General features: G+C 41.0%; 1 protein-coding gene across 1 annotated transcript in view; it reads left to right on the forward strand.

Annotated features, from left to right (window-relative positions):
* Positions 1–26,402, forward strand: part of cgnl1 (cingulin-like 1) — an 80,284-nt gene that overhangs the window by 23,476 nt on the left and 30,406 nt on the right. Inside the window, exons 4-8 of the mRNA XM_061881915.1 lie at positions 1,030–1,132; positions 1,534–1,635; positions 1,810–1,946; positions 3,963–4,101; positions 4,271–4,483. Coding sequence (XP_061737899.1) covers positions 1,030–1,132; positions 1,534–1,635; positions 1,810–1,946; positions 3,963–4,101; positions 4,271–4,483 — 694 coding nt within the window. The remainder of the gene's footprint in view (positions 1–1,029; positions 1,133–1,533; positions 1,636–1,809; positions 1,947–3,962; positions 4,102–4,270; positions 4,484–26,402) is intronic.

Below are 26,402 nucleotides of genomic sequence, written 5' to 3' on the forward strand. Positions count from 1 at the left end.
TGTCAGGAGTCACCGGACGACAAAGGAAAAGATACCAGATGGAAGTACAGGGGCTGAAACTGAGCCACGTTCTTAGAGCTACAAACACAAACATTCACCAACAGGGGTTAAAGATGTGTAATTCAAATCATCTGTTTGGAGGCAAGGGAGATTGAGGGGCTGCTGTCTGTGTCAATGACCTAATTTATAGAAATAATAGATCACTGTTGTGTTGGGAACATGGTTCGACTCCAGATTTATTCATACTGATGCTTTTGATTCCGCTGCCTTTAAGGGTGGGAAAGACCCACCCAAATTCAGCACGAAAGAAACATTTTATTTTGCTGTGCAGAGGCAAATGTAATTTTAAGACATTTGTCATTTTAGGGTTTTTCAGACAGGCGGTCCAAAAATGTGTTTAGGGCAGATCCAGAATTCCTGGAAAAAACCTCCACTGCGCTTGTATGGTCTAAACAATTTTCATGTTAGGTACTTCTGCATAAACAAGTGAGATCCAATGCAAACGTTGTACAACATATTTTGCCTATGTATTTTGCATCTAACAAGATGTTTTATTTTTAGTTACTACATAATTCAAATAAACACAGATATTTCTGCTTACCATGACCTTCATTCTTTTTTTCTAGAAGAGGCATCAACATTGACATTTCACTTTTGACACATGTGCATCAGTAAAAAATGTTCTATAAAAACTCCGCTGTTCACTGCCACACAACACCTATCTCATGTGTGGAAACTATTTGCCGTGTGGAAGAATATTTGCGTCTTTGAAGTTCCAAGTGCTCCATGCAATACAGATTTCATCAATTTTTATTAGTTCAGACTACATAAACGATGAATCAGAGCAGCGGAATATGAATTCAATCTTTTTGCTGATCAAATTAAACGATTAATCATTGCGATCGTTACAAGGCAATTATTGTTGTTCACAGGTCTCGGCCAATTTTGTTGTGTAAAAAACTGAAGCTGTGCCAGAGATTTTTGTTTTACCCTCCGCTGACTGGTCCTTTTTGTGTCTTTTGTCTGCAGTAGCAAGGATAATGATGAAACGACCAAGAGAAAGGTCAACCTTGTCTTTGAAAAGATTCAGACCTTGAAGTCACGAGCCACTGCAGCCACTCAAGATGACAAAGTGAGATATTTTTATTGCCTCAGTTTTTCCAAAGGCATAAGTTTTCATCCCCGCAGATCTACTAACACTAAATTATTAATTTTGGTTTTAGAGTTTCTACCATGCTTCGCTTATCAGCTCTTATCAACAAGAGCAGTAAAAATCATCCAAACAAAACATCAATGGGCCTACTTTTTCAAATGTTAACATTTTATCTCATTTCAAACCAATACAAACATATTTGACCCTAAAAAAGATATGCACATTCCAAACTCTTTATTTTGCATTAGACGCTCATGTGATGTTTTCTATTTCTCCCCCATGCAAAACTGCTAATGCAATTTCATTCAAATCCCTCCAACGAGATTTCACCGAAAAGTAAATATGTTTAGATGTTATTCTCAAACATGTTCTTCTGCCAGTCCTTGGGTCTATCTGCACAAACCAAAGCCCTGCAGGAGCAGAACGCTGCACTGGAGAAAAAAATGTCCCAATTGAAACAACAACTCGAGAAACAAAGCACGGTAACATTGTCATTTTGTCTACCTACTGTATTTGAAATGTTTTTCTTTGATCTGTGGGTTGGACAACATGGGGGTAATTTTAAATCGGACTTTGCAACCTGCTTACTAAGATAGGAGTATTATCAAGTACATTTGTATTAAGTATATGTGCATGCATATATGTTACCTTATCAGACCTATAAGGTGGACAGCATGGCGACTGCAGGTGTGAAGGAGCTGCAGCTGGGAGTGGATAAGACTACGACAGAGTGCAAACGCTTGAAGGAAAAACTGATGAAAACAGAAGCTGAACTCCAGACCACACTTGAAGAGTAAGCACAAATTAAATATTACCATTTAACTGCAGAATCAATGAGGGAAGGGCTACTATTCAAGGTCAGGAGCGAAAACATAATGGCAGATTATTTTGGTATACAGATACTACAGCTCTCTCTTTCCGTTTGTGGTTATAGGCCACAAATTTAATTTACAATCCTTTTGTGCTTGTTTGTGGGTAAGATTGGAGGTCAGCATTGAAGTCCTCCCTGATAGATGAAGTAACATTCTGTATCAAGAGATTATATTAGGAACATACAGAGGGAAATGTAGACAAAATATTTTAATAATATATCTGTTCAATGGAGGTTTTAAATACTCACTATTTGAAAGCAGCCTAAGTCCATTCTCTGTCTGGTTGTCCTTCCAGTGAATGTTAATGTCATTTGTCTGTTGTCTTTTTACACACACGGTGGTACATAAACTTATGAGCACAATTTGTTCCACAAACAAGCTTGTAACTCGAAACACTCAAATCTCAAAGCAGCCACACCCGATGAAACTAATTGAAATCACTTTATTCCAAGCCTTGACCTCTCAGTACACCACTATTTTAACATGTAACATGCCTTTTAAAATGACAAATGAGCTTTTAGACAAGGAATATAATTGGAAAAACATTAAAATAGCATACACTACAAACATGTAGATTTCTCTCCTCGAGGCTACTTCATCCATTGTTGCCAAGTCCCCTTAGTATCCCCTGTGGTTGCATGTTTTTTTGTGACATCTGGCGACACTGTCTTTGTGGTGTAACAATAGGAACTCAGAACAGATTCTTAATATTGTTATGGATAAATGGTTGTCATTAAGGAGGCTGCAGCATGTCTGATGCTACAGCGGGACTGACTTGCCTCGTAGGCTGCTTACTAGTAGGACATATTGGTAGTGGTTTGTTTCTCTAATTCACTGTTCCGTTTCCTTTCCTTACCACAAACTTTTTAATTTTCAGTGATCGACACATAATTGTGTCGATCTCTGAGCGGTGCTCAAACATGCACAAAAACAACTGGGGACGGTGTGGCGCAGTGGAAGGGTGGCCGTGCGCAACCCAAGGGTCCCTGGTTCAATCCCCACCTAGTACCAACCTCGTCATGTCCGTTGTGTCCTGAGCAAGACACTTCACCCTTGCTCCTGATGGGTGCTGGTTAGCGCCTTGAATGGCAGCTCCCTCCATCAGTGTGTGAATGTGTGTGGGAATGGGTAAATGTGGAAGTAGTGTCTAAGCGCTTTGAGTACCTTGAAGGTAGAAAAGCGCTATACAAGTACAACCCATTTATTTATTTAACTTTTTAATCAAAGCTTATGTTTGTTTATTGTGTAAACAAGGCACAAACAACAACATGGAACAAAATATTAAGTAGTTATTGCTCAAATGGCACAACGCTGTTACAAATATTACTTCAACTGATAGAAAAAAAGCTTGTAATTCAAGGTATGCTCGCAACCTCAAGCATAACAAAAGCTGAGAGACAGCTCGTATCTCTAATGATTTGTAAGTTGAGTTACCACAGTAGTTTGGACGGCACAATATGTTAAGATAGTGTAGAGTAGACGCAAATGACTATCTTCTGTGTTCTTTTTACCAAGCTCAGTTCTTTGTCTTTTTTTTTGTTTTAGAAGCATATCTTGCATAGTTATGTGAATAATAAATATACTATATACCTGTACACATAAATACAGGCTAAAAATATGCAAAGGTACAAAAGGAATGTCATGCCTTTCATTTGTGGACTTCAATTACTGTCAGTATTGTTGGACTGGTTGGACTGATGGACTTGCATGCCCTTGTTGAGTTGTCCTTTATAGGAATTTTAACATCACTTATCACCCGCAAGTAGTTTAGACATTACAGTACTGCCTTGTTAATGGGCTTTAACCCCATCATGCTGCAGCCCACATGTTCAGAGCAGGCACAGGTGCTGCCATTCGTATGTGTGAATTATAATTGCGCAGGTGTGTGCACACATGGAGACCAGCAGTGTGCTCTGACATTTTATGTCGTTTGTCAGATTGTTCCAGGTGAAGATGGAGAGGGAGCAATACCAGACAGAGATCAGAGACCTGCAAGACCAGCTGTCAGAGATGCACGACGAGCTCGACTCGGCGAAAACATCAGCTGCAGATGGAGAGAAAGACGCCATCATAGGGGTAAAGAATTGTTCACTTAAACTGTCTATTGGGAAAGTAAGAAATAATCCTAGTGACGGATCAAATGTGTGCATTATGGGTTATTTTCTGTTTCGTTGTGTACCCGAAAACCAAGCTACAAGTGTAAATACACAAGACATTAAAACTAATCCTAAATGTTTTTCTGTAGGACATAATGCAACTGAAAGTGGAGTTGCAGGATGTTCTGTTGGCCAAAGAGGAGCAAGAGGAGGTCCTAAGGAGGCGGGAGAGGGAACTGACTGCTCTCAAAGGAGCCCTTAAGGAGGAAGTGGCCATTCATGATCAGGAGATGGACAAGATGAAGGACAAGTATGAGAAGGAGATGAGTCAACTACAGAACTCTTTCGAGGAGGCCAAGCAGGTAAGCTAGCAAGCATTATCCCTGTCTCCCCCACAGCTCCATCCTCCCACATTCAAAAACACACCATGTTAGGGAGGAGTGTGGAGATAAGCACTGCATTGAAAGATGTGGTTTGCATCAGGGCTTTTGAAGTAACATTATTTACACCTTTCCATTAGTTTCACAAGCTGTCTGTGGATATATATCTGTGTGTATGCGTGTATATGTACATGTATGTCTGCCTGTATGTACTGTATATGTGTGTATATGTATGAACAGCATTCCTTCTAAACTGCAAAGATAATTAATAAAAGAGACAAACTACATTTCTATCCTTTCCAATACTTTATTAAAGAAAACAGCATACTGGTACCATGTCTTTTCGACTTGCCAAATAAAACAAGGCAAGTGTTACAAAAATGTTATTTTTCTTATAAAGTGCACCATTGTCATGCACAATAGCAATAATTTTTCTTAGGGGAATTTCAAACCTGGCTATTACCTATTCCAACCGTTCTGCAATGTTGGATGCTGAATGTCTTTCCTCTAGTGGCGTGGTCGTAAGGCAGATTGACTTCATGTTCCATTAGTCTCCAATATAATGGCATGTATTGCCAAAGTGGCTGCACTTGTCCACACATCAGTAGTGAGAGCAATTTTGCTCTGGGTGGCTTTTATGTCAGTCTACACTTCATGGAATGTCTGCTCGTACTTCCTCTACATCAGTTTGGTAAAATGGTTCCTCGACGAAAGAGTGTAACCAGGGTTGAGGACATGAATCATTTGTCTAAAACCTTCATCCTCCACCATTGATAGTAGCTTCATGTCAGTTACCAACATATTAAGGATAGCATCAGTCAATGCAGCCGCTTGCCGTGGTGTGCAGACCTTCCTTTGTACCAAGTCGCTAATGCTTGCTTGTTTCTTTCTGAAATGAGAAAAACCATAATAATGAACGTACATAGTAGCATCAATTACATGTAACTCAATACATACACAGTTGATTTAATTAATAATTTGTGACGTAAAAGACAAATACGCCACCACATTAAAACAAACTAAATAAATGGACATTGGAGTTGCAGAATACACCAATAACAACACAGAAATGTAACTCATCAGATCAGAACTGGATCAGATATAGTACACGTTTCTGTAGTGAATAATAAAGGATTCACTGTAGGCTACCTCTGAATGTCATTCCAAGATGGCGTACGGTCTGCAACATTGCGGAGCTGCTGCTAAAGATGGAACATTTGGCAGAAATACCGGACAATTCCACAAACTTTATGGCTGGCTCGCATCGTGGTCACTCTGTGATCACGTACGACCGCCAGACACTTCTGGATGTGGACATATCGGGCCGTTTTGGACTGATAGACGCTTGCGTGCTAGACGTGCTAACTAGCATGGGAATACGTCGGCGGCTACATCCAGCGGCCTGTGAAGCAGGGGAGTCTAGTAGCAGCGGGGGCCGTCTACGGAGCAGACGCCAGCGGTGTGATCGGAAACGCGGATGCCGAGCGGGGCTTAAAACAAAGCAGAAGGCTTATCCCCACAGAACACCACTTCCCTCCATCATGAAGACGGATTTAAATGAAAGATGCGAGACTACTGGTCTGGGTAAGGAGTCTGTTAAATTAGAACAAGTTTTTTCTGCTTTGAGTGTTTCAGAGTTGGACATGTGTTTTACTGAGGTGGCTAACTATGATGCGTGCAGTTTATCAAAGCAACAAACAAACAATCGGAAAATCCCCGTTACTGAGGTGGCTAACCATGATGCGTGCAGTTTATCAAAGCAACAAACAAACAATCGGAAAATCCCCGTTACTGAGGTGGCTAACTATGATGCGTGCAGTTTATCAAAGCAACAATCAAACAATCGGAAAATTCCCGTCGTATCAATTCCTAGATATGGTCGTAACTATACTAAATGCACTGGACATAATAAACACAACATTATTAATATTGCTACTACGGATAATTTGATCAAAAACTCCATAAAACAGCCCACTACCTATAATATAGGTTTTTTAAACATAAGATCATTGTCTCCCAAAACGTTGTTAGTTAATGATATTATCAGAGACAACAATCTTAACGTCATCGGTCTCAGCGAAACCTGGCTTAAACCAAACAACTTTTTTGCGCTAAATGAGGCATGTCCTCCTAACTTTACACATGCGCATATTGCCCGTCCGCTTAAAAGGGGTGGGGGGGTCGCACTAATATACAACGAAAACTTTAACCTTAGTCCTAACATAAATAATAAATATAAATCGTTTGAGGTGCTTACTATGAGGTCTGTCACACCGCTCCCTCTACACCTGGCTGTTATCTACCGCCCCCCAGGGCCCTGTTCAGACTTTATCAATGAATTCTCAGAGTTCGTTGCTGATCTAGTGACACACGCCGATAATATAATCATAATGGGGGACTTTAATATCCATATGAATACCCCATCGGACCCACCGTGCGTAGCGCTCCAGACTATAATTGATAGCTGTGGTCTCACACAAATAATAAATGAACCCACGCATCGCAACGGTAATACGATAGACCTAGTGCTTGTCAGGGGTATCACCGCTTCCAAAGTTACGATACTCCCGTATACTAAAGTAATGTCCGATCATTACCTTATAAAATTCGAGGTTCAGACGCATGTTCGTCAAACTAATAATAATAATAACTGCTATAGCAGCCGCAACATTAATGCTGCCACAACGACAACTCTTGCTGACCTACTGCCCTCGGTAATTGCACCATTCCCAAAGTATGTGGGCTCTATTGATAACCTCACTAACAACTTTAACGACGCCCTGCGCGAAACCATTGATAACATAGCACCGCTAAAGTTAAAAAAGGCTCCAAAAAAGCGCACCCTGTGGTTTACAGAAGAAACTAGAGCTCAGAAATTATTATGTAGAAAGCTGGAACGCAAATGGCGCACGACTAAACTTGAGGTGCACCATCAAGCATTTAGTGATGGTTTAATAACTTATAAACGCATGCTTACCTTAGCTAAAGCTAATTATTACTCAAATCTCATCCACCGTAATAAAAACGATCCTAAATTTTTGTTTAGTACGGTAGCATTGCTAACCCAACAAGGGACTCCTTCCAGTAGCTCCACCCACTCAGCTGATGACTTTATGCAATTCTTTAGTAAGAAAATTGAAGTCATTAGAAAGGAGATTAAAGACAATGCGTCCCAGCTACAACAGGGTTCTATTAACACTGACACGATTGTATATACGGCGGATACTGCCCTCCAAAATAGTTTCTCTCGTTTTGAGGAAATAACATTAGAGGAATTGTTACAACGTGTAAATGGAATAAAACAAACAACATGTTTACTTGACCCTCTTCCTGGGAAACTGATCAAGGAGCTCTTTGTGTTATTAGGTCCATCAGTGCTAAATATTATAAACTTATCACTTTCCTCGGGCACTGTTCCCCTAGCATTCAAAAAAGCGGTTATTCATCCTCTTCTTAAAAGACCTAACCTCGATCCTGACCTCATGGTAAACTACCGACCGGTGTCTCACCTTCCCTTTATTTAAAAAATCCTCGAAAAAATTGTTGCGGAGCAGTTAAATGAACACTTAGCGTCTAACAATCTATGTGAAACCTTTCAATCCGGTTTCAGGGCAAATCACTCCACGGAGACAGCCCTCGCAAAAATGACTAATGATCTATTGCTAACGATGGATTCTGATGCGTCATCTATGTTGCTGCTCCTCGATCTTAGCGCTGCTTTCGATACTGTCGATCATAATATTTTATTAGAACGTATCAAAACACGAATTGGTATGTCAGACTTAGCCCTGTCTTGGTTTAACTCATATCTTACTGATAGGATGCAGTGTGTCTCCCATAACAATGTGACCTCGGACTACGTTAAGGTAACGTGTGGAGTTCCCCAGGGTTCGGTCCTTGGCCCTGCACTCTTCAGCATCTACATGCTGCCGCTAGGTGACATCATACGCAAATACGGTGTTAGCTTTCACTGTTATGCTGATGACACCCAACTCTACATGCCCCTAAAGCTGACCAACACGCCGGATTGTAGTCAGCTGGAGGCGTGTCTTAATGAAATTAAACAATGGATGTCCGCTAACTTTTTGCAACTCAACGCCAAAAAAACGGAAATGCTGATTATCGGTCCTGCTAGACACCGAACTCTATTTAATAATACAACTCTAACATTTGACAACCAAACAATTAAACAAGGCGACACGGTAAAGAATCTGGGTATTATCTTCGACCCAACTCTCTCCTTTGAGGCACACATTAAAAGCGTTACTAAAACGGCCTTCTTTCATCTCCGCAATATCGCTAAAATTCGCTCCATTCTGTCCACTAAAGACGCCGAGATCATTATCCATGCGTTTGTTACGTCTCGCCTCGATTACTGTAACGTATTATTTTCGGGTCTCCCCATGTCTAGCATTAAAAGATTACAGTTGGTACAAAATGCGGCTGCTAGACTTTTGACAAGAACAAGAAAGTTTGATCACATTACGCCTGTACTGGCTCACCTGCACTGGCTTCCTGTGCACTTAAGATGTGACTTTAAGGTTTTACTACTTGCGTATAAAATACTACACGGTCTAGCTCCATCCTATCTTGCCGATTGTATTGTACCATATGTCCCGGCAAGAAATCTGCGTTCAAAGGACTCCGGCTTATTAGTGATCCCCAAAGCCCAAAAAAGTCTGCGGGCTGTAGAGCTTTTTCATTTCGGGCTCCAGTACTCTGGAATGCCCTCCCGGTAACAGTTCGAGATGCTACCTCAGTAGAAGCATTTAAGTCTCACCTTAAAACTCATTTGTATGCTCTAGCCTTTAAATAGACTCCCTTTTTAGACCAGTTGATCTGCCGTTTCTTTTCTTTTTCTTCTATGTCCCACTCTCCTTTGTGGAGGGAGTCCGGTCCGATCCGGTGGCCATGTACTGCTCGCCTGTGTATCGGCTGGGGACATCTCTGCGCTGCTGATCAGCCTCCTCTTGGGATGGTTTCCTGCTGGCTCCGCTGTGAACGGGACTCTCGCTGCTGTGTTGGATCCGCTCTGGACTGGACTCTCGCGACTGTGTTGGATCCATTATGGATTGATCTTTCACAGTATCATGTTCTCATAGTCATCATTGTCATCGACGTCCCACTGGGTCATTATTGTCACCGACGTCCCACTGGGTGTGAGTTTTCCTTGCCCTTATGTGGGCCTACCGAGGATGTCGTAGTGGTTTGTGCAGCCCTTTGAGACACTAGTGATTTAGGGCTATATAAGTAAACATTGATTGATTGATTGAATAAGAGCATGAAATATTCCAGCACCTTCATAACGTTTAGAATAGAATAGAAAGTACTTTATTGATCCCTGGGGGATATTCAAGTTATACTAAAGTGTCACTCAAGTCTAAATAGATTTATATAGCTTTATTGGGCCCGGCTACATTGATCCATTATGAAACCAACCTGAGATATTTCTGTCCGTTACGTTTATTTTGAAATTGGTAAACGTGCATTTTCTCTCTCAAAACGGATTCAAATGTGCCGGAGCCACACTATCAGCCCCGCGTTGCAACAAAGGGATAACGTTAACGTTACTCACAAAAAAGCTGAACTTATGAATGCCTGTTGCGACTCAAAACAACACAGAAAATGAAATCATCGTACTATCCAAAAAGTTCCTAATACTCTGAAAGTGAAAACACAACAGTTGCTGCTGCGCTTCCTTAAAAAAAAAAATCTCCTCGTTAACAAAAGATTAAAAACACAAAAATACGGACACAACGGATCAATATACTCGGACTACGGACTTAAAAAAGTTACGTACCGTGAGTTCTTCCCTTCATCCATGGGTCCTCTTCAGGTGCTCCTGAATCAATGTTGTCCTTCCGTGCCATGCGAGGTCCATGCTGCACGTTTTATAGGAAACTGTCTTTTTTCAAGTCTTTAAAGTAAAGTGTTCCGACACTTTGGACGACTTAGGTCGTACACTTTTCTCCATTGAAGCATTGACTTCGAGATGTTTCTCCGTCGAACTATCCGTACTGTTTCCCTCCCCCATTTTTCGAATGTTTCCAGGCAAAGGAGACTGCGTGGTCACGTGAGCTGCACATGACACATCATTGGCTGGCTCACTGCCACGTCATGAGACATAGCCGCAGCACATGCGCATAGCATAGATCCAACGAATCGATGACTAAATTAATCGCCAACTATTTTTATAATCGATTTTAATCCATTTAATCGATTAGTTGTTGCAGCCCTAACATATATATATATATATATGTATGTATATGTATATGTGTATATATATATATATATATATATATATATATGTATATATATATATATGTCTTGATTGGATTATCCAGAGAATAGTGCTCGATACCGTGGTAGAGCGCAATATGTAGGTGTGGGAAAAAATCACAAGACTACTTCATCTCTACAGATCTGTTTCATGAGGGGTTCCCTCAATCATCAGGAGATTTTAATGGAAGCATTCACATACAATGGTTTATAAAGAGCACAGAGTGGGTGGGTACAGGCGGGCGTAGGGTGTGGTGATTGGCTCATGTGTTACCTAGGAGGTGTTTCCGTCTGTGGCGGCATGTTGAAATTATTTCACTGCGCTTGTTGAGGGATGATAGATCTGGATGCTATATAATAAACAGTTTCTCTTTCAAGCATAGGTTGCATCTTTTATTACCACTGATGTAAGGTGTGCTGGATGCAAGAATTTGCCACGTTATTGAATATTCAACATTATTGTCTTTGAGGTTCCAAATGTGTTTGCTGAGTTCTGTAGAATTCTGCAAAGTCTGGTTTCTAAAGGAAGCGTTGTGGTTATTCCATCTTGTTTTGAACGTTCCTTCGGTTAATCCTACGTACGTGTCGGATGTGTTAATGTCCTTGCGTGTTACCTTTGCTTGGTAAACGACTGATGTCTGTAAGCACCTTCCGTTGAGAGGGCAATCAGGTTTCTTGCGACAGTTACATTCATTATTGGTTTCAGAGTCGTTTAGTCTGGGGGTAGGCAGTCCTTTTGCAATTGCTTTGTTGTGGTTTGAAATGATTTGTTGCATGTTATTCATACAGCTGTAGCTCAATTTAATGTTGTTCTTGTTGAATATTTTTCTTAGGGTGTTGCCTTTGGGGAAGTGTTTGTCGATCAGAGTGAGGAACTTGCGGCCGATGTTGGTTGAGACGTCTTTGCTGAATGGCGGATTGTACCAGATGATGTTTCGTTTTCTGCTCTTTTTTGGTTGGTTTCCTGGAGTGGGTTCATAGGTGAGGTGAAGTTGTATCCGCTTTCATCAAGTGCTTTCTGGTACGGGGGGGTTGCTTGGTCGAATTCAGCTTTGCTGGATGACAGCATCGATAGCCTTTTATTAATTCCGGTAGGTATTCTTTTCGTGGTGGTGGGTGGGTGGTTGCTGTCATGGTGCACGTATTGGAGTGTTGTGTTGGGTTTCGTGAATGGTTGGTAGCTGTTATTTCTCAGGTTGAAAGTGACGTCGAGGAAGTTGACGGTTTGCTTGTTGGCTTCAATCGTGATCCGTAGGCTGTTTTCTTTGAAGATTTGGCATATGACCAAGCTGAAAAATGACATGGAGCGCATCAAGAAAGCAAGCAACCTCATCGTAGCCGCCGATAAAACCACAAACTTCTACAGAATGGACATACCAGAACATAACTCTTTACTGGACAAAAGCATCACCAAATCATACAAAAAAGCGCAACCCAACACTTTACAGAACATCCACCTGGAAAACAAGCGGATCGCAACCGAACTAGACATTGAGGACAGGGTGGACGCCACAGCCAACAAAAAAGCCTTCATCACATTGAAGGACCACAAACCCAACTTCGCAAATAACCCAACATGCCGACTAATAAACCCAACTAAATCCGAAACAGGAAAAATCAGCAAAATAATCCTGGACAGAATCAACGCAAAAATCAAGGACAAAACACCACTCAACCAATGGAGAAATACAGCAGCAGTAATCAAACGGTTTAACAACATCCAAGACAAACAACAACACAACTTTATCTCCTTCGACATCGAAGAATTTTACCCTTCCATCACGCAAGACCTACTGACCCAAGCACTAAACTTCGCCTCGGACTACGACTCAATCACAGGCAACGAAAGAAACATCATCATCCACGCAAAGAACTCCATACTCATCCACAACAGTACACCATGGCAAAAAAAGAACAATTCAACATTTGACGTTACTATGGGGAGTTTTGACGGAGCAGAAACGTGCGAACTCGTTGGGAGTTTCCCCCTCACCCAGCTTGCTAGCCTCAACCTGAACCTTGGTATTTACCGTGATGACGGACTGGCAGTGTGCCGCGCCTCGCCAAGGAGCAGCGAGAATACCAAGAAGCGCATATGCCAAATCTTCAAAGAAAACAGCCTATGGATCACGATTGAAGCCAACAAGCAAACCGTCAAATTCCTCGACGTCACTTTCAACCTGAGAAATAACAGCTACCAACCATTCACGAAACCCAACACAACACTCCAATACGTGCACCATGACAGCAACCACCCACCCACCACCACGAAAAGAATACCTACCGGAATTAATAAAAGGCTATCGATGCTGTCATCCAGCAAAGCTGAATTCGACCAAGCAACCCCCCCGTACCAGAAAGCACTTGATGAAAGCGGATACAACTTCACCCTCACCTATGAACCCACTCCAGGAAACCAACCAAAAAAGAGCAGAAAACGAAACAACATCATCTGGTACAATCCGCCATTCAGCAAAGACGTCTCAACCAACATCGGCCGCAAGTTCCTCACTCTGATCGACAAACACTTCCCCAAAGGCAAAACCCTAAGAAAAATATTCAACAAGAACAACATTAAATTGAGCTACAGCTGTATGAATAACATGCAACAAATCATTTCAAACCACAACAAAGCAATTGCAAAAGGACCGCCTACCCCCAGACTAAACGACTCTGAAACCAATAATGAATGTAACTGTCGCAAGAAACCTGATTGCCCTCTCAACGGAAGGTGCTTACAGACATCAGTCGTTTACCAAGCAAAGGTAACACGCAAGGACATTAACACATCCGACACGTACGTAGGATTAACCGAAGGAACGTTCAAAACAAGATGGAATAATCACAACGCCTCCTTTAGAAACCAGACTTTGCAGAATTCTACAGAACTCAGCAAACACATTTGGAACCTCAAAGACAATAATGTTGAATATTCAATAACATGGCAAATTCTTGCATCCAGCACACCTTACAACAGTGGTAATAAAAGATGCAACCTATGCTTAAAAGAGAAACTGTTTATTATATATCATCCTGATCTATCATCCCTCAACAAGCGCAGTGAAATCATTTCAACATGCCGCCACAGACGGAAACACCTCCTAGGTAACACATGAGCCAATCACCACACCCTACGCCCGCCTGTACCCACCCACTCTGTGCTCTATATAAACCATTGTATGTGAATGCTTCCATTAAAATCTCCTGATGATTGAGGGAACCCCTCATGAAACAGATCTGTAGAGATGAAGTAGTCTTGTGATTTTTTTCCCACACCTACATATATATATATATATATGTATGTATATATATATATATATATATATATATATATATATATATATATATATATATATATATATATATATATATATATATATATATATATATATATATATATATATATATATCGTAATAACAATGTGATCCCTAAAACTTTGTTGATAGCATTGTTAGTTGGACTTCATTATACAATGTTTCTCAAGAGAGGTTCAACAGTGTTACCCATTGAAATTTGGAAACAATGTGGCAAAGTCATTTAAAAGCTGTGATAGACTAAAAAAGTCAAGGACAAAGTTCCGTGTTTACTCCTTTGGCAAAACTTTATCTCTAAAGCTTTCCCTCTCAGCCTCCTTTACTGCAATTTCTGCAGTAAATGTATGACAGTACAAGTGATAAAACACTCCTTATCCGTAAAAAGTTCACTATTCTAAGGAATTTTTGAGGATGTTGGTTAGGTTGTAATCAAAAAGAGAAGGAAGTGAGTTAAGATGTGGTGCAAAGAAGGACTGTGGAGTAACATTGTTTTTAGCATGTCTCAGTTGGACTCACGTGCGTCCTGTTTGTCTCAAAGGCTGGAAGTTCTGCTTGTGCTTAGCTTCCTGTGGTGCTGTGGGAGGGGGATTACAGCAGCTCAGTGATTTGCTCTAGCAGACTGACCACATTTCCTTTGTTAAACACAGGTACTGCTCCCCCGGTCCCAGAGGAGTTTGTCATCAGGGATCTGTGTTCCTTGCATTTGTAAGCATTTGGGAAGATGAAGTCATTGTTTTCTTCTCTTTTAAAGATAGAACACAATCTTCGCTCATTAGGGGCTTTCCTTTTGTGTGCTTGAAGTATTGTCCCATTCACAGCTTACACATGAAATGGTAACACTGGCAAATATTTATAACTTAAAGGTGCCATAGCTAATAATTTTATGTCAAGTCATTATTAAATGGCCCTGATATGTCAAAAAGCATTAATAAATCATGTTCTTTTCGAATACAGTAGTTCAGCTGGAATATGCTCATTTCAAAATTAGATTTACAGCCCCAAAATCTTGTTAACGTTTTAATTTTGATGCCCCGCCCTCCACCGTTTTACCGATTAGAAAGTCTGTAAGTGTGTCACATCCAGGTCTTGTAACGACCCGGAAGAGTTAGTACTGCAAGGGATCCGGGTATTTGTTGTGTTGTGTTTATGTTGTGTTACGGTGCGGATGTTCTCCTGAAATGTGTTTGTCATTCTTTTTTGGTGTGGGTTTACATTGTGGGGTATATTTGTAACAGTGTTAAAGTTGTTTATACGGCGACCCTCAGTGTGACCTGTATGGCTGTTGATCAAGTATGTCTTGCATTCACTCATGTGTGTGTACAAGCCGTATATATAGTGTGACTGTGTCGACACACTGTTTGTATGGAGCAAAAGCAGACGTGACAACAGGTTGTAGAGGTCGCTAAAGGCAGTAGGCACGCCCCCAATAATGTTATCCGGGTGGGAATCGGGAGAAATTCAGGAGAATGTTTGCCACCGGGAGATTTTCGGGAGGGGCACTGAAATTTAGGAGTCTCCCGGAAAAATCGGGAGGGTTGGCAAGTACGGGTGGGGGTGTCGTCGATATGACGTCGTTGCTTGATTTGCTATGATCCATATCATAGCAAAACATGGGGCGGTATAGCTCGGTTGGTAGAGCGGCTGTGCCAGCAACTTCAGGGTTGCAGGTTCGATCCCCGCTTCCTCCATCCTAGTCACTGCCGTTGTGTCCTTGGCCAAGACACTTTACCCGCCTGCTCTCAGTGCCACCCACACTGGTTTAAAAAAAAAAGTAACGTAGATATTGGGTTTCACAATGTAAAGTGCTTTGAGTCACTTGAGAAAAGTTCTATATAAATATAATTCACTTCACATATATTCTTTAAAAAGGCAAACAAATATGAATATACATTAAAAACAAATCTGTTATTAACTACAGTATTAACATATATTTTTCTTACATACTATTGTTTTGTTCTCTTTTTAAAATTGTTGCGTATTGTACAATGTACTTTGTTGAGAATTTTTTTTTTTTTTTTTCTTCCCTTTTAGTAATTTTTTCCTATGATAAAAACAATTGGGAACAAATGCAGCAACTATTTTTGGTGTTATTGGCGACTCAACTCTGTTTGAATAGATACTGTCGCACCATGTCCGTGACGCAAATCGAGCTGCAGAGTGCCTGGCGTCACACTTGCTTTGCGTTGCTGGGAGCCTTTCTCTCATTAAAAGCCGCCAGTGTCAATTTAAATTGGGAAGATTGCTGTCCGCATGTATATTTCGAATATATGAAAGTACGTCCACACCGCGGACACGCTCCCTCTGCTCCAGACAACCACTAGCGATTGGCGGGTGTTAATGTGTAGTTAGTGTGTTATGGTGTTAATTTTTCCCATGGTCTGTGAACACATTGTGTCGGCTGAGAATGAAAAAGTGTTGTGTGTCTAGGAATAAAGCACGGAGGCACGAATGTCTGATTCCTTTGCTTTCTACTGGATGGTGCAATACATTATATTGCTTTATTTTGTTAGTTGTGGCAGCTAATTTGAAGCCCGTGCATTAAGGAGAAACCCTAAATGAAATTAAACCGGATGTACAGTGTAGTGCTTTTATTTTGAAGCCGGAAAATAGTGTGATTGGTTTGAGAAAGTGTGTTGACATGTTTTGATGTCCTGCCTACATCCTGCCGACCGTCCTTCATTTATTTTATGTCATTTTACTTACTAAAGCGGTCACAGTAACAAATTAAAGGCCTACTGAAACCCACTACTACCCACCACGCAGTCTGATAGTTTATATATCAATGATGAAATATTAACATTGCAACACATGTCTATACGGCTTTTTTAGTTTACTAAATTGTAATTTTAAATTTCTCGGGAGTTTCGTCTTGAAAAGGTTGTGTAATGATGACGTGTACGCGTGACGTCACAGGGTTTTTGGAAGTGTGAGCGCTAAGCACACACACAGGTAAAAGTCGTCTGCTTTAACGGCATAATCACACAGTATTTTGGACATCTGTGATGCTGAATCTTTTGCAATTTGTTCAATTATTATTGGAGAAGTCACAGTAGAAAGATGGAGTTGGGAAGTTTTAGCCTTTATTCACACAAACACACGGTGATTCCTTGATTAAAATTCCCGGAGGTGAAAATTTACTATGGATCACGGCGCGGTCAAGCGGACATGAATCCAGACCAAATGTCAACCAGCAGGTTTCGGTGAGAAAATTGTGGTTAAAAAGTCCGTTCTTACCGGATAAAAGCTGAGCTTGTGCCGTCCATAGCTGCCGTCGACTCCCCTGAGACACTGCGCGTCAACACACCCGTGGACACATCCCTCCGACTCTCAGGTAATATTAAACTCACTAAAACACTAGCAACACAATAGAAAGATAAGGGATTTCCCAGAATTATTCCAGTAAATGTGTTTAAAAAAATCGGAATACGTCCCAATGCTATCGCGTTTTTGTTTTGTTTCTAGTCCGTCACTATCAATATCCTCAAACACGAATCTTTCATCCTCGCTCAAATTAATTGGGAAATTGTCGTTTTCTCGGTTCGAATAACTGTTTTTGTTGGAGACTCCCATTAAAATCAATGTGAATATATGAGGAGCCATCGACATGTGACGTCATCGTCTGCGACTTCCGGTAAAGGCGAGGCTTTTTCAGGAAGTACCAAAGGTGGCAAACTTTATCGTCGATTTTCTCTACTAAATCCGTTTAGTAAAAATATGGCAATATCGCGAAATGATCAAGTATGACACATAGAATGGACCTGCCATTCCCGTTTATTTTAAGAAAATCTCATGTCAGTAGGCCTTTAAGGGTTATGTTATCACTGCACCTTAACAGTAATCTGAACACGGAAGTGAAGCACTACCCAACTCTGAACGAGTGCGCAGCAGGTGTTTGCTGCAGGGATGTCGCCTCTTCTCACGGCGAAAAATAGAAAATTGTAATTTCTTGTCGGGAGAATAACTTGCCATGGCTTTGAACCTGATATCTCCATAAGGTTGACTTTCCTTTGTCCATTCCTGCTTGCTTGTGGCTCATCAGTAGCAGGTAAACTGCAGCCAAGTTCCTCCTGCCCCAACACGGCCCAAATGTCAAAAAAGAAGTCTTTGCGTTAATTGGCCCTTACAAAAATTAGTTCCGTTATTATATACAATTTACAATTTATTCTGTCAACACAATATTCAATACTGACAGCTAGATTTTTTTGTGGACATGTTCCATAAATATTGATGTTAAATATTTCTTTATTTGTGAAGAAATGTTTAGAATTAAGTTTATGAATCCAGATGGATCTCTATTACAATCCCCAAATTAGGGCATTTTAAGTTGATGATTACTTCTATGTGTATATATATTTATTTATAATTGAATCACTTATTTATTTTTCAACAAGTTTTTAGTTATTTTTATATCTTTTTCTCCAAATAGTTCAAGAAAGACCACTACAAATGAGCAATATTTTGCACTGTTATACAATTTAATACATCAGAAACTGATGACATAGTGCTGTATTTTACTTCTTTATATCCTTTTTTCAACCAAAAATGCTTTGCTCTGATTAGAGGGTACTTGAATTAAAAAAATATTCATAGAGGGTACATCACTGAAAAAAGGTTGAGAACCACTGTTCTAGGGTATATATTAGAAGCAGGTCTATTTTCAAATTTTACAAAAGGTGAACTGGAATATAAGGCACATTAAAGGGGTCATATTATATTATATATTATATTATATTGGGACGGCGTGGCGCAGTGGAAGAGAGGCCATGCGCAACCCGAGGGTCCCTGGTTTAATCCCCACCTAGTACCAACCTCGTCACGTCCGTTGTGTCCTGAGCAAGACACTTCACCCTTGCTCCTGACGGATGCTGGTTAGCGCCTTGCATGGCAGCTCCCTCCATCAGTGTGTGAATGTGTGTGTGAATGGGTAAATGTGGAAGTAGTGTCAAAGCGCTTTGAGTACCTTGAAGGTAGAAAAGTGCTATACAAGTACAACCCATTTATCATTTATATTATGATTTTTTTTTCTACATTTAAAACAATTTTACATAACATGTTATAGTGGTTATTTGCTCAAAATGTTGCATATATTATATTTTACAGACCATTTTCAAGCCACTTTCTGATGGATGCGCTGTTTTGTGGCTCCATTTCGACAGCGTCTTCCCCCCGCCACGGTAGTTTTTAGAGCTTTCATAGCAAGTCTACTGACATATACAAGTTAGAACTGTACCCTACTTTATATTAGAAATGGCAATAGCAGAAGATGAATGCCCCACAACAAGAGGATAGGGAAAAAGAAGGAGCTTATTGACTACAGTGCGGAAATGGTGGATGCGCGCACATTTTCGGAACATGTGCAGATCCCAAATACACAACAGCAGGTACCAATGAATAAGAAAAGTTGGTCTTGCATAATAGGTTGAAACAAAACACCAGATAATAAGTCTCTTAATAGGTGCCATTTTGGGGTCCTTATACACACCATCTACTGTAATTACCTGTATATGGAAGCACAGCACGGCTGACTACGGTAGCCGTAATACGCCGGAAATCCATCAAGTGGTGCGACTTCTCAGTTTACCAAAGTCGTGCTTGCTTACTTGTACTTGTTCGCATCATTTATTGAACAAGGGGCTTCAACTTGCAGTCCACATGTGTCTCTTATGTGTGACTGCCATATACTTATTACAGTTATCATTACATCATGTTCCAAATAAAATGACTTCAATGTTGGTAAGCACAACCAGAATTAATACTTACATTAGGCAAGCTGGATTATAAGGCGCACTGTTGATTTTTGAGAAAATTAAAGGAATGCGGTACATTTTCAATGATAATAATGTTAGTAAATTATCTATTGAAAAAAAAATCCTGTGACAGCCAGAATAGATTGGTAGATGAAAATAAATGTAAAGGTAAAATATTTATAGTTTACTTTATGTAGTGTAAAAATGCACAAAACTGCAGGAAATGTAGTCTTGATTTACAAAGTTTTCTTTTGGGTTTTGCGTGGCGGCACTTCATGCTGATAGAAATGTTCCTTTTTTCTCTCAACTATCCTCAGTTTTTCCTCAAACGGTGCTGACATCTCAGAAGTGTGTGCCCAGCCATTTCTTGAAAGCATTATTTACAATATTTGGGAGGAAAATCTGGTCAGGATGCCACCCGAACACCTCCCTAGGTAGGTGTTCAGGGCACGTCCGACCGGTGAGAGGCCACGGGGAAGACCCAGGACACGTTGGGAAAACTACCTGTTCCGGCTGGCCTGGGATTGCCTCGGGATCCCCGGGAGGAGCTGGACGAAGTGGCTGGGGAGAGGGAAGTCTGGGCTTCCCTGCTTAGGCTGCTGCCCCTGCAACCCGACCTCGGATAAGCAGAAGAAGATGGATGGATGGATGTTAAGATTGGTTGTGATGGGGTGGTGACTTGTCCAGGGTGTAGCCCCCTTCCGCCTGAATGCAGCTGGATTGGGTCCAGCATCCCCGCGACCCCGAGAAGGACATGCAGTACAAAATGGATGGATGGGTGGATGTTGAGATTGAAACAAGCTGGAGGTCAACCAGCATCCTAGAACAAAGTGTATTTGAGTGAAAGAAAGCATTACATTTGGACACATACACTTAGTAGTCTGAGGGGTACCCCCTCCTTTGTAGTGCTGTCCACCTTTATTGTGGGTGACCGGCAGATCCATGCAGAATGCTGGAAAGTGGAGCGCTAAATTGCCCTGTATACAAGTTAATTGCAGTGGCAAGCCATCACTTATCCATATAGCGTCTGTTCCCGGGTTTGCACCACACTCCCTTTACTTTCTTTGCCCTGAAAGAGTGGAGTGGGGTGGGGTGGGGTGTATGGGGTCAATTGTGGACCTCCGCCTAAAATGATTGATGAGTTTGTTCCACACAATAATACCAGCGGGGGCGGGCTTGTCTCAAAAAGTGGGTCACTGTGCTGAAAAAAAAAGGGTAGTGCGACCAAACCTCAGAAAGGGGCAAAGGGTTCTTATTTGTGTCTACACTTGACCGTTTTAAATAAGCTGAAATGTGTGGAATTGGTTGAAGGTTGGAGATCATCACTCATCTTAAAGGGGAACTGTATATCTCGGTATAGCTCAGTTGGTAGAGCGGCCGTGCCAACAACCTAAGGGTCCCCGCTTCCGCCATCCTAGTCACTGGCGTTGTGTCTTTGGGCAAGACGCTTTACCCACCTGCTTCCAGTGCCACCCACACTGGTTTAAATTTAAAAAAAAAAATAGATATTGGGTTTCACTATGTAAAGCGCTTTGAGTCACGAAAGAAAACGCGCTCTATAAATGTAATTCACTTCACAACTGCAGTATTTTTGGAATTTTGTATGTTTTTCACAATCATTATTAACGACTAAAAAAAATGATTTAGTTTTTTAGGATTCTAAAGATGATTGAAAAAATGCTTGAAAGATGTGGCTAACAGGAGTCACCGTTGTAGCCTACAAAGCCCTCTAAACGAACTTCAAAACCCTCCGTCAACGTTTTATATACACACTGCAAGTAGATATATAATGTAGTAACAGAATCATTCATGTAACATATGTTCAATATTTACTGTATTGTGGTCATTTTAAGACCGGAACTTACTTCTTCTGCACATTTATTTTCTGTTTCGATAGCAGTGCACTTCCTACTTCCGGCAACAAAAGCGTGTTCCTACTTCCGGAATCAAATGCGAGTGTGTTCTAATCATGGCAGACTTGATAAGACAAACATTTTTAGACAATTGAGGATTCACAACATTTTTGAAACTGAACATAGGGAGGATCACTGGTTATAGAAGCAAACATGAAGAGAAGCTAAAACGTTGGAGCAGATGGAAGCAGAGAGTGTGAGGTCGGTGGCACTGGGCTCTGTAAATGTAGAACTTGGAGCCAAGCTATGCCGGCATATATGGTCTGCTTAACCAAAATCAATTGGAAAAGTCCAGCTGGACCAAACTGTCCATCAAGTTGGTCACTATTAATTGATCATGATTGTTATTACAACTACAGTACATATGCTGTCGAGCTAGCTTTGTACAAACAAAACATGAAATGTGGCTAAAACTTTACAGATACTGTAATATGTTTTTTTCATGTTTATCAGTCAGTACAGATTGGTGTTTTATTAAATTATGTTTTGCATTACAATCTAATGAACCATTCAACTGTTGACCCAGGAGCTAGCTTACGGCTAATGCCGTAGCATGCGATCGCAAGGCGATGTGTTACTTTAAAAAAAAGAATTCCGGGTGTACGCTCTGATAATAACAATGTTGCAAGAGCTTGGTTATTTTACAGGTTACGGAATGTTGCCGGTTTTTGGATGCATTTTCAAAGTGATTTTGAGGCGGAATGAATGGATTGCTCCCATTAGCTGCATTGCTAAACATTATTACAAATTAGAATGCAAAACATAAAACCTTGAGTCTTCTTTGTTCTCATGAGGATTATGAAAGATAGGCAAAATTCCCAAAAAGTGCAGTTCCCCTTTAAAGTGACGTGAATTTACTCATGGAGTGCACCATCTCCCCTGACCCCACAAACTCTCCCTGCTCTGTAATTGAGAACATCTGCACTTTTGGAATCGGATCTTTCGGTGTCAGCACGCATTGGTATGCAAACAATGTGGAAAGATGAGGTGCAGCAAGTGGAGAAACTGGTTTACTTCTAGGAATGTTGGAATTAAAGTGGAGAATGTACACCCTGCAGACCCCTCTCCGACCAACCTGACCTGTGAGATATTGTAAGTTATGATGGGGGCTCATGTTGCACCTCCTCTTTGTGAGGTGCCCTACAACTTCTGTTTGTTTTTAATGGGTCTCAGCTTTTGTCTCCCCTCCTAAAGGTAAAGAATTAACCTTTACCGGTTATTATGTTACACCCAGCACTTCTGAACCACAGTATGTTTATTTCTGCATGGTTTAGAACAGTAAACCCACATCTGGCTTGTATTTACTGTGGGATGTGTAGGCAGGATAGTGATAGCTGCTGCGTAAATAGTGTGACATCAAGCTTCACACCAATCAGTTTAAGTAATTGGTCAACAAATGTTGATAATGCGGGACATCCAGCAGGTTTCTAATTTCTTATTTGCCATGTTAGGAAGACTAGTGTTTGCATTCTTCATCTGTGTTCATAAATGTTTTCGGCCTCTGTCCAGATACGATTATTCGGCCTCAGATCCGATCTGAGTTTGTGTCCCTATCCAATACTTTGACAATAGATTATAAAACAGAAATGTTTTACAGCACATAACTACGATAAATTATATACAATATAAATAGGGCAGCACAGTGGAATAGGGGTTTGTGTCTGCCTCACAATACGAAAGTCCTGGGTTCGATCCTGCACTCGGGATCTTTCTGTGTGGAGTTTGTATGTTCTCGCCGTGACTGTGTGGGTTCCCTCCGGGTACTGCGGCTTCCTCCCACCTTCAAAGACATGCACCTGGGGATAGGTTGATTGGCAACACTAAATAGACCCTATTGTGTGAATGTTGTCTGTCTATCTGTGTTGGCCCTGTGATGAGGTGGCGACTTTTCCACCCGATGGTAGCTAAGATAGGCTCCAGCGCCCTCCGCAACTAACCCTGAAGGATATAAGGGGTAAAAAATGGATGGATGGACATTATAAATAATATAAATTTTGCTGACGATGGAGCTTCAAATACTATCGTTATATCGGGAGAATACATGTCGATGACACATTTAAGCTCTGTCCCGCAAATTTGGCAGCAACAAGCGAACGATTGTGTCCTCAACACACTGTAGCGTCCTCCCTAGCGAGCTAGCAGGTAAACTCCCTCCAGAGTGTAAAACTGCTTTTAAGGAAGCAATCCTTACCTCCGTGGCAGTGAATAAACTATGTTTCAAGTAGCATTATCAATGCAGGACAAGGAATAGCTAAACTTTCTACACTACTCAGTGGCCTTGTGGTTAGAGTGTCCGCCCTCAGATCGGTAGGTCGTGAGTTCAAACCCCGCCCCAGTCATACCAAAAACTATAAAAATGGGACCCATTACCTCCCAGCTTGGCACTCAGCATCAAGGGTTGGAATTGGGGGTTAAATCTCCAAAAATGATTTCCGGGAGTGGCCACCGCTGCTGCTCACTGCTCCCCTCACCTCCCAAGGGGTGATCGAGGGTGATGGGTCAAATGCAGAGAATAGTTTTGCCACACCTAGTGTGTGTGTGACTATCATTGGTACTTTAACTTTTTTACTTTACACACTGTAGGAGGATGCAAGAAGTCATGCTAACCGTTAAAGTAAGGCTCTTGATCACAGTGGGTTGAACACTAAAAATTCAACAGTAATGATACCAAGTATAATAGCCATAAATGATCGATACTACAATGATTAGATCAATATTTTAAATTTTTGTTATTTTTGTTATTGCTTACTAACTCAGAAAATTAGTCACTGGAGACAGGTTTGCAAGGGCAAAAACTAAAGGATTTAAATCAGAGCCAGTGGTAGTCCATCCATTTTCTTCCGCTTATTCCCTTTTGGGGTTGCGGGGGGCGCTGGCGCCTATCTCAGCTACAAACGGGCGGAAGGCGGGGTACACCCTGGATAAGTCGCCACCTCATCGCAGGGCCAACACAGATAGACAGACAACATTCACACTCACATTCAAACACTAGGGCCAATTTAGTGTTGCCAATCAACCTATCCCTAGGTGCATGTTTTTGGAAGTGGGAGGAAGCCGGAGTACCCGGAGGGAACCCACGCATTCACGGGGAGAACATGCAAACTCCACACAGAAAGATTCCGAGCCTGGATTTGAACCCAGGACTGCAGGAACTTCGTATTGTGAGGCAGACGCACTAACCCCTTCTGCCACCGTGAAGCCCGCCAGTGGTAGTAAATAATTAAAATATTGTTTGATATTGCTATAAGGCTATCCTGTTTTTGTCTGATTATAATTGTGATTAATAAATTTAATCATTCAATAATGCTGAAAATTTGAAGTATCAACATTGGTATCGCCGATACTGAACCTGTGACCACTTGGTATTGGATCGATACCCGCATTTCTAGTATCGCCCAAAACTAATGTAGGGTATCCAAACAACAGAATAATAAATATTAACATTTTAACAGAATGGCTTATTTCATGGGTTTTTAAAAACATTTGATGCAGGTGGGGCCACAATACTAACTGTTATTTTTAACGAAATACTCCATAAGTCTCAAGATTGTGGACATAGTAAATCTGTAGTCTTCTCCTCTAGGCCAAAACTCTTGAATTCAGCAGCCTCCTTATCTGACCATGCTTATTCTGTTACGATTGGTGGAGGATCGGCTTCAAATGTCTGAGGTCTTTTGCGATATTCTGAAATCTTGTGCGACGTCAGGCATAACAGTGGTTTGAACTCTGACGTTCTTTCTGGGAATATATTTCCCTCAGAGTTTGCTCAAGTTGTGGCGCCTCATGGAGATTCACTTCATTCTCATAACTTTGTACATACGTGTACATACTTTGCACTGTGCTACTTGATGGAAGTGCAGCTATTGTTATCTTACGCTCAACTATAAGTTGTATTCACTTGATGTCACGTCCGGCTCTTTAACTCTGCGAGGCTCGAAGTGGCGTGCCAACAAGCGTCGGTTGCCATAGCGTTCTGGGCCATATTTTGCCTTTCTCGAAGAAAAATGCCCTTTGCTTGGTTTGCTTTAGGCTGTTGGAACCTTTCAGATTGCGTAAAGGGGAAAGATTTATTCAGAGTTCCTCGAAGAGTAATAAAGGACGGCGAAAGAGTGCAATATTTTACAAATGACGACAAAAACAGTTTCCTGCACTCCAGTTCAAGGAAGGTAGCTGAGATAGGCATCAGCGCCCCCTGCAACCCCAAAGGGAATAAGCGGCAGAAAATGGATGAATGGACAGTTCAAGGAAGCAGAGTCGAAGAATGCACAAGTTTGCAGTGATCTGTTTGTTAAAAGTTTGTTTGATATACAGTGCTTCTAATGTTCAATATTTCCCATTGAATCTTGATATTATTTGCATTATATCTTGTTTTGGAGTTTTTAAAACAAATTTTTGCTTTGAGTGTTTCGTAAACCACCAACTCGGCAAGTCTAAATAAAAGAAAGCAAATTTGAGCAAAACCTAAAAGAATTAAGCTTTTAACAAAGGCAACAATCATAAATGAAGCTTTCAGCACATACACCATGTTGACATCTATAGTTATATTTTGATGAAGACGGGGAAAACCATGTGTACTCGTAATGGCGCTTGCAACAACAAAAATGCGACAAACATGGCTGCAAACGCAAAGTTAAATCATGAAATGCA

Source organism: Nerophis ophidion, linkage group LG02, assembly GCF_033978795.1.
Source record: "Nerophis ophidion isolate RoL-2023_Sa linkage group LG02, RoL_Noph_v1.0, whole genome shotgun sequence".
Taxonomy (NCBI): domain Eukaryota; kingdom Metazoa; phylum Chordata; class Actinopteri; order Syngnathiformes; family Syngnathidae; genus Nerophis; species Nerophis ophidion.